Source organism: Amblyomma maculatum, chromosome 8 (assembly GCF_055883805.1).
Source record: "Amblyomma maculatum isolate TAMU_Amacu chromosome 8, ASM5588380v1, whole genome shotgun sequence".
In the NCBI taxonomy this organism is placed as follows: domain Eukaryota; kingdom Metazoa; phylum Arthropoda; class Arachnida; order Ixodida; family Ixodidae; genus Amblyomma; species Amblyomma maculatum.
This window is the reverse complement of record NC_139351.1, coordinates 86,651,821-86,661,672: the sequence shown is the minus strand read 5'-3', so window position 1 is coordinate 86,661,672 and position 9,852 is coordinate 86,651,821. Positions and strand designations below refer to the sequence as shown.

General features: G+C 47.6%; 1 protein-coding gene across 2 annotated transcripts in view; it reads right to left on the bottom strand.

Annotated features, from left to right (window-relative positions):
• Positions 1 to 486: 486 nt before the first annotated feature.
• Positions 487 to 9,852, bottom strand: part of LOC146181708 (uncharacterized) — a 29,245-nt gene continuing 19,879 nt past the window's right edge. For both annotated transcript variants that reach the window (XR_014700015.1, XM_084575536.1), the window contains exons 3-5: positions 4,703 to 4,789; positions 1,689 to 1,803; positions 487 to 1,162 (exon numbers count right to left, since the gene is read on the bottom strand). Coding sequence is in view for 1 of the 2 variants with exons in the window: in XM_084575536.1 (XP_084431662.1) it covers positions 1,711 to 1,803; positions 4,703 to 4,789 (180 nt within the window). In the remaining variant the exon portion in view is untranslated. The remainder of the gene's footprint in view (positions 1,163 to 1,688; positions 1,804 to 4,702; positions 4,790 to 9,852) is intronic.

Sequence of the window (9,852 nt, the reverse complement as noted above, 5' to 3'; positions counted from 1 at the left end):
AGGTGATTTGCCCTTCACATTTGGTTTCCTTCATTATAATAACTAGGTTGTGTCTCTCACAGAAATCTAGCATTAGCTACCCGTTACAATGATAGAATACGCATTGCCTGCAGAGGCTTCGAACAGATGCTGCAAGTGACGAGATAGGTATTAAACGGTGGGAATGGCTGGATTTATAGGCGCCTTCATTCGTTTCGACAATATTGCTGATCGTTGCCGCCAGGTGACCCAGCTCAGGGCACGCTACCGTGGACAGACTGAGAAACCGAAGTACCTTGTAAAAAATATATATCTCATGGCCTACAAAATTTCAGAAATTGGTTCGCACATCAGCGGTGATCTCAGTGGTCTGTCCTAATCTAATTCAGCGTCGCTACGAAATAACTGCAACAGCATCCGGAACAGTGAGCGTGTAGTGATTCGGTCCTTACTCACATCATTGAATGATATTGCAGGTATTGCAGACAAATACAAACCGGCCTCCTGAATCCGAATTCCAGTTTATTCGGGATGAATTTGCGTACAAGCAGGTGGTATTGGCTGGTCAGCGAGATCACATCGCTGTACCACTTCCGCTGGTGCAGGCAAACTGATACAGAGGCAATGGAAGTATACGAAGTGTATTCCGTAATATGATCGACTTCCCAAATGTGACGTTAAGATCGTTCACTATGCACATGCGAGTGCAAGCACAGCATAACTGAGACGGAGTCGTAATTCAGGGAATCTACTATTTGTGAACAATAACACTGTACTGTTTCGTAGTACGTAAAGCGGGAAATGCTGTTACAGCTAGAAGTTCCGATGGCACGTAGTTCCGTGTACAGAGGACAGCATGTGTGTTCTCCGCATCTACACTCCGTCAGACATTCGACCAGTCACCGCCAAATCCGCTGTCCGTGGTTCTACATGATTGCTTTGTAGTTACTTCTGGATACCTTAAAAGCCGCATTGAAAGGCAATTTCTTCAGGGATTACATACACGAATCATATGCGATGTCTCGCTGTATTGGCGGAACAGTATGAAGAGCAGAATATTGCTGATTGCACCAGCGCAGCGACAGATGACTTGCAGATCAATACTTGAATGTCCAGTAGCTCCCGCTCATGGAATGGTGCCTGCGATCTAGATATGCTCGGTCAGGAAGTCACAGTTGAATACCTGCATAGAGGGAATGTTGTCACCAAAACGAGCATGCTGACATTGCACTGCACTCTTTACTAGGTTCCCCACGTCAGCCTGCCACTGATTATTTGATCACTGTATTGAAGTTCACTAGTCTTCACGTTTGTTGTGTTCTTACGTACGGTTACCTACATTATTTTCAGGGGAAGCCATTTGTTATGCTTAGTACAGATTCACTGTTTACCCGAAACGCCTTGGCTCATTCGTTTTCTCTTTACGTAGATAATCACTACTGGTTTCTGAAGGGTTTTTTTTTTTCTTTAGCTTCTTATCGCTACATTTGGAAGTATGTGAATATTTCGGTTCTTCGTATAGACTGGCTGGTTTAATATTAATTTGTTCCACATATTGCACTTTATTAGATGCGCAATTGGAATATTCTGTCCTGCTTCGTACCATTGACTGTCTCACACCGAATGATGCTACTCAGAGCTGCAATGCAGTATTTCATTCCTGTTATCTGTTAATCTCAAGCTTTTTCTGCTCAGAAATTTGGTACTACCCATTATGCAGGATGCCATCGCTCATTCCACCGTTGTGGGGAAGCATAGATTGCCTTTAGTCACGATCTCATCAGTTGGAGTCCGTGGCACGGGCGCGTCAAGGCTGCTCGCAACCTGCGAACGAGAACGGAAGCACGGTAAGCGTTCATTGCTCTATCTATTCTGTCCCCTAAAATTCTGACTCTACTTACCTGCATAATGCGCTCATTCCGGTTAGGGTTCCGTTGTTTTACGATTGTTATTCTAAATGGCTTGATATGTTCTGAGATTGAAAATGTATCTCGTTTTTCCGGAAACGTAACGGATACAGAACACACATCGCATGCACTCCACTAACCGACGCAACCAAAGTGACACGATTGAAAACTAAAGAGACAGGTACGTCGCATGCACTCCACTAAACGACGCAACGAAAGTGACACGATTGAAAACCAAAGAGACACGTACGTCGCATGCACTGATATGTATCTTGTTTTTCCGGAAACGTAACGGATACAGAACACACATCGCATGCACTCCACTAACCGACGCAACCAAAGTGACACGATTGAAAACGAAAGAAACACGTACGTCGCATGTACTTCACTAACCGACGCAACGAAAGTGACACGTACGTCGCATGCACTGCACTAACCGACGCAACCAAAGTGACACGCTACATCGCATGCACTCCACTAACCGACGCAACGAAAGTGACACGATTGAAAACTAAACAGACACGTTACATCGCATGCACTCCACTAACCGACGCAATTAAAGTGACACGATTGAAAACGAAACAATCACGTTACATCGCATGCACTCCGCTAACCGACGCAACAAAAGTGACACGTTACATCGCATGCACTCCACTAACCGACGCAAAGAAAGTGACACGTTACATCGCATGCACTCCACTAACCGACGCAACCAAAGTGACACGATTGAAAACGAAACAGTCACGTTACATCGCATGCACTCCACTAACCGACGCAAAGAAAGTGACACGATTGAAAACGAAAGAGACAAGTTACATCGCATGCACTGCACTGCACTAACCGACGAAACCAAAGTCACACGTTACATCGCATACACTCCACTAACCGACGCAACGGAAGTGACACGATTGAAAACGAAACAGTCACGTTACATCGCATGCACTCCACTAACCGACGCAAAGAAAGTGACACGATTGAAAACGAAAGAGACAGGTACGTCGCATGCACTCCACTAACGGACGCAACGGAAGTGACACGATTGAAAACTAAACAGACACGTTACATCGCATGCACTCCACTAACCGACGCAACCACAGTGACACGATTGAAAACCAAACAGTCCCGTTACATCGCATGCGCTGCACTAACCGACGCAACCAAAGTGACACGATTGAAAACCAAACAGTCCCGTTACATCGCATGCGCTGCACTAACCGACGCAACCAAAGTGACACGATTGAAAACCAAACAGTCCCGTTACATCGCATGCGCTGCACTAACCGACGCAACCAAAGTGACACGATTGAAAACCAAACAGTCCCGTTACATCGCATGCGCTGCACTAACCGACGCAACCAAAGTGACACGATTGAAAACCAAACAGTCCCGTTACATCGCATGCGCTGCACTAACCGACGCAACCAAAGTGACACGATTGAAAACCAAACAGTCCCGTTACATCGCATGCGCTGCACTAACCGACGCAACCAAAGTGACACGATTGAAAACCAAACAGTCCCGTTACATCGCATGCGCTGCACTAACCGACGCAACCAAAGTGACACGGTTGAAAACCAAACAGTCCCGTTACATCGCATGCGCTGCACTAACCGACGCAACCAAAGTGACACGATTGAAAACCAAAGAGTCACGTTACATCGCATGCACTGCACTAACCGACGCAACCAAAGTGACACGATTGAAAACCAAACAGTCCCGTTACATCGCATGCACTGCACTAACCGACGCAACCAAAGTGACACGATTGAAAACCAAACAGTCCCGTTACATCGCATGCGCTGCACTAACCGACGCAACCAAAGTGACACGATTGAAAACCAAACAGTCCCGTTACATCGCATGCGCTGCACTAACCGACGCAACCAAAGTGACACGATTGAAAACCAAACAGTCCCGTTACATCGCATGCACTGCACTAACCGACGCAACCAAAGTGACACGATTGAAAACCAAACAGTCCCGTTACATCGCATGCACTGCACTAACCGACGCAACCGAAGTGACACGATTGAAAACCAAACAGTCCCGTTACATCGCATGCACTGCACTAACCGACGCAACCAAAGTGACACGATTGAAAACCAAACAGTCCCGCTACATCGCATGCACTGCACTAACCGACGCAACCAAAGTGACACGATTGAAAACCAAACAGTCCCGTTACATCGCATGCACTGCACTAACCGACGCAACCAAAGTGACACGATTGAAAACCAAAGAGTCACGTTACATCGCATGCGCTCCACTAACCGCCGCAACCAAAGTGACACGATTGAAAACCAAAGAGTCACGTTACATCGCATGCGCTCCACTAACCGCCGCAACCAAAGTGACACGATTGAAAACCAAACAGTCACGTTACATCGCATGCGCTCCACTAACCGACGCAACCAAAGTGACACGATTGAAAACCAAAGAGTCACGTTACATCGCATGCGCTCCACTAACCGACGCAACCAAAGTGACACGATTGAAAACCAAAGAGTCACGTTACATCGCATGCACTCCACTAACCGACGCAACTAAAGTGACACGATTGAAAACCAAAGAGTCACGTTACATCGAATGCACTCCACTAACCGCCGCAACGAAAGTGACACGTTTGAAAACGAATGCGACACGTTACATCGCATGCACTCCCTTACTGAACACTATTGAAACCTACCGGAGTGCATGCAATGTGTCTTTATTTCGGTAATCGACACAATTGAAATACATCGAATGCACTCCGGTAATCGATACAATTCAAACACCATTCAATTTTTCGTGACTTCAGAAGCCGTAGACTGCGAGACCTTAGAATTCCAGTCTTCAATTCGCTTCCTTCGCACGCGAGCCTTGATCTGCCGTTCTTCGGCGTGAAGAGCACAAGCACGGAACACCTGGAAGAGCAACAATAATACAGTAATTTCCACTTCGAGTTGTTTCAGCACGCATTGCAAATGGCGATCTCATACCACTGGACTCGTACAAGATGAGAGGACAATAAGATGACGCAACTGTGACATATAATATGTACTGCTGTACTGAATATGGACACACAGCGACTACGGCATTACCGCAAAATTGCTATGCTTTGGTGAGTAGGTCAATGCTGTTTTCGAAATGCTGCTCCATCCTGCACTCACGGCTGCTCCTGCTGCTGTCTTCCGCATTAACAGAGAAGTGAATTACAGCGTTCTGCTGTGCGTTTCGACCATGAGTTATTTATACATAGCACCACTTCCTTCCTCCGCGATGAATGCTGATAATCAATGCGAATTTCTGCACACCGTTATCGTTGTCCTTGCTGGTGAGTACGAAGTCATGAACATATCATACATATTTCATATACGTTCAATAAACGCGGTTGTAACTAAAGAGAATGGCCGAGATCACGAGAACGTCCTCTACAACTGATGCTCCTGAAGGTGACTATAATGCTGCTTTCATTGGCATTATTCACTTTACTGTGAGCAAGTTCCTGGCAGACGAAAATGAGCTCTACGAAAGGGTTGCTGAACTGGAACAAGTGTGATAAAAGGTGTTCCAGTAACGTCACTCGAGAATGGTAGGATTACAGTTCAGTCATCAGTCGGTGAAACAGGAGACGCAATGTGCACAGCAACAGAGTCCATGGCGAATTGTTACAGTAACGACACTGCAGATGTCCAGCCAGCGCACATGTATTCGCATTTTTCCAGTGTTCTCATACATTTCTGGTATTGTTCAGTGTCCAGTGTCGCTGGAGAAACGAAACATCACGAATATGCCTCTTGCAGGTGTGCACGGCCGGACGTGTGACAGCTCAAGATCTGAACACGTGGCAAGAGCTACACTGTCGGGTGACTCTTCTGAGACACGAGTCGAACAACCCAGGACCCTTCGATCTTTATATTACAATATTGCGGTCACTTCCGACCGTATGCTGAAGAGTGTGTATATGATAAGAAATTAAAGGATTAATAATGAACCGTAAGTACTATAAATAAATTCGACAAAGCAATGTTTCACCCTTTCCAGCATTAAAAATCTGGCCATAATTTCTTTCCTGAATAAATTTGTGTGATGACGCTGCATGTACTTTTGTGTTAGTAATTTTTACGTTGTTTCCCACCCTGTGTTGTGTCATCCAAATTCCAAGTGCTAAATTCAAATTCTTTTTTTGCTGTTACGTGCCACCGCCTTATGTGTCGACCTCCTACCTGCAGCCCCTCACGTTCAGTGAACTCCATTCTCTATAACATCTACACGGTAGCGGACCGTAACTCTGCCGTACATCTCGCGGGCATTGCGTGACGCTCGTTCTTATGCCATGACACATAAGACGGTAGTGTGAGCTTGCAGTAACACGGAAATGAGGCGGAGGATGGCTTATACGGAAGCTGAAAACCTTTCACAATGAGGGCATTCACCCCGAATCAATACAACGAACGCAAACTGACTTCCACCTCCCTGCCTGCAGGAGTGATACACTGCTCACTTTCCTATTATTTTCGCTGCCGTTACTCCGTGCAGTGGGAACTACACGCTCATCCCACGACAACGCCTGTTATAGTGCTGAAACATTCGAAGTCCTCACTTTTTAATCAAAATTTAGTTCCAAACCGGCTTTAGCCGTCGCGCATCCCTACTTTTCAACATTTCGCCCTCCTTTACTACTTTCCTTGCGAGTAGCCACGCGCTGCATTTGAGTCGTTTGAGCAAAGATTCCATCTTCGCTTCCGCATCCTTCTGTGCAACTATTCTTGTCACATTCTTATCAGGCAGCTTCGCACACTGAACATCTCATCGCCCAGTCGAATACAGCGACGGCGCAGGGAAAGAAGGAACGCTGAAAGCGAACGGGCGAAACTACTTATTCCGCCTCGCTTCGTTACGATAACATATTCCCATTGCGCAACGGCAGTTCTCGTTCTCACGCATCAGCACCGCCGTAGCCAGCCAGCTATCGAGCCGCTCCGTGGCCGAGTGGGTAAAGTGCTGAGCTCGCACTTGCGGGGACGCGAGTTCGAATCCCTGCGCCGGCACCGCAAATTCCGCGGATCTGCGGGCTGCGGACGCTGGGGTTCGAACATGTGTCGTTCCGGACGACATGACGTCCGGCTGTACGCTTGGCCGCGGAGTGTGGAGGACAAGGGGAGGTATCTGTGCTTTTAGCACAGCACCTCTTCTCGCTGTCCCCCGGGCATCCAAAGGGCGGATGCCCGTTGCTCCCATCCTCGGTATTCTACGCGGAAGGGAACATTTTGTTTTGTTGCTGCTACCACCGGGATGCCTATTTCCTGGAGTACGTTGACCGAGCTGCAGTCCACCGATACCTCCCGTGCCCTTCAGCACGGGAGGTATCGGTGGACTGCAGCTCGCCACTATGCATTTACCACATACGAACCACACAAATTCACTCGGCGCGGAATGAACCGTAGAAAAGGAAGTATTTTCCCTGTCCCCCATCATGTCAGAAGGGGGACTGGGAAAACACATCGTTTTCGTTTCGTTTTCTACGGTCCATTTCGCGCCGAGTGAATCCGTGTGGTTCGTGTGAGCATATCGTGTATACATTCCAGCACTATACGCAACCGGCAGCAGTCTACACATTCAGCCGTTGTGTTGGATGCGTACACCTGGACAAAGCAATTTAAAATTAAATGTTGATGAGATCAATGGAAGCAGATGCAACAACCCGTCATGAACACTGCTCTCAATGTTTTCCCAGGAACCCTGTGATAGCATCATCGGCGCTTCTTGTGACCTTGATTGCAATGAATAGTAAAGAACAATATGTGGTGCGCAAGAAAAGTGAAAATATCTGATATGAGAACATAACTGAAGTTCACCGACACGCAATAAAACGGTATGTTGCATGAACAAAAGAAAAAAAAAGCCCTCACCAGATGGCATGGTTTGCAGATAACGAAACTGCGGAAGCAGAATTGGCAAGGTAGAAAAAGAATTCTAGACTGTTCAATAACGGCCGTACCGGTGCCACACATGCACGACATGATGAAGAGAGTGCTTTTGGATATTCCCTAGAATGAGGCTCTTATCTCCGGTCGTTTGTCGACAACAATGCAACTCTAAAAGCGTACAGCGTGCCAAACGAACGGAGAGCGGGCTGATTATTGCTCAGACTGAATGAAAAAGCGAAGGAACTACTAGGTCGGCTCTCGACGGAAAAGCACAGAGTTCAAGGCCGCTGTTCCGAAAGAGCTTAGATTGTCGTTAGCTAAGGATAGGCGTCTCTTTAACCATTCAACGAAAGAGCGTAATAAATCATTGGCAACTCCACTGCAAAATTACTTTCCCTATTATTGCAACAGCTGCAGCATGACCTCTCTGAAACAGCTATGGAAGAGCTCGTAGTAGCTAGCCCAGATGCAAGAGTCTTGTTATTCGAAATTAGTAGACAGGGAAAGCATGCACCGGAACAAAGTGGCCAGCCTCGCGGAACAATTTGACGAAAGCCGGATGCTAAAGACCTTACGATGAGCGTGAGAGTGTCGATAAGAGGCACTGACTCGGCTAGAACGCGGTATGACGATGCCGGATGGTCGGCTCCATATGCCAGGGCACGTAGGCAGTGCTCCCAGCGTGACCTCTATGATCATCTATTCCGCGACTGCCCGAAACAGAGATCAGCGCAGGCCAACCACGTGCAAACGATAACAGATGGCGATAACTTCAAGAACAACAGCGTCGGAGGGAGGAAGCGCCAGTTCCGCGCTCTCAACACGCGCTCGGTTGTGGCACGGCCAAATTTGTGGTGCACTTGTATTCAGGAGCACAGGTCAGTCTCATCAGGTGGTTAATTTGCGCTTACCAGTGCAAATGTAAATTTAACTGGCGCTCTTGGAGAGCAAGGAATCGGTTGGGGACCTCTGTGCAGCCATGCCTGGCACCGAACTTCTCAGCGGTCTCTTCTCTCTATCTCTCTATCGCTCCCTTGGATAGACGCACGCACAGTTTCTGGTTGGTGGGAGAAACACACAGTGACGGGAGCTGAGTCCACGCTGTCGAGATGCAGTGGTGATAAATTCCTCAGAGGCGGCTACTACGACAGGTGAGTCGGGCGGCGCTACTGAACACAGTTTCTCGCCGTGCGCAAATCGACAATTTTACGTCAGATATGCACGGGAGCAGGCCGCAGTGATCAGTCACGGTTCGCTAGAAAAGAATTATTTACTCTATCATAAGGATGAGATCATGGGTCGACCCTGATTGCAGCTCAGGCTGCCAGAAGGCGCCGCGCGAAGGTGAAAAATTCCGCAGAGCGCAGTATGCTAATAGTAGCCGCGGGGCTAAACGATGTCCTAAATGGTGACGCTGCAGGAGTGGTGGTAAGTTTAGCTAAGGGAGTTGACTATATCAGGGAGATAACACAGCAAGCGCAAACAGTTGTATGCAAAGTACCGGAGGTGCTAGGCTAGAACGGAAAGCTGAAAAAGGACGAGGTTGTAGTTAATCAGGACATAGGATATTTAAGCCTGGAGAAGCGTTTCGCAGTGTTTGAGGTAAAGAAGGAGATGGCATTCATTATAACAGAAGGGTGGGAGCAGAGATCGGCTGGCGCCTGGCAGGCCGGGCTGTAGCTTTTTTAGGGGGTCCGTGAGTACAACGTGCACAGAGGTAGTTAGAAGTGAAGCAGCAGAAAGTGTAATAACGGACGCTGAGCCCCAAAAAATGCCAAGGGGGAGAAAAGAATTATTTACTCTATCATAAGGATGAGATCATGGGTCGACCCTGATTGCAGCTCAGGCTGCCAGAGGGCGCCGCGCGAAGGTGAAAAATTCCTCAGAGCGCAGTATGCTAATAGTAGCCGCGGGGCTAAACGATGTCCTAAATGGTGACGCTGCAGGAGTGGTGGTAAGTTTAGCTAAGGGAGTTGACTATATCAGGGAGGTAACAAGGCAAGCGCAGATACTTGTATGCAAAGTACCGGAGGTGCTAGGATCGAACGGAAAGCTGA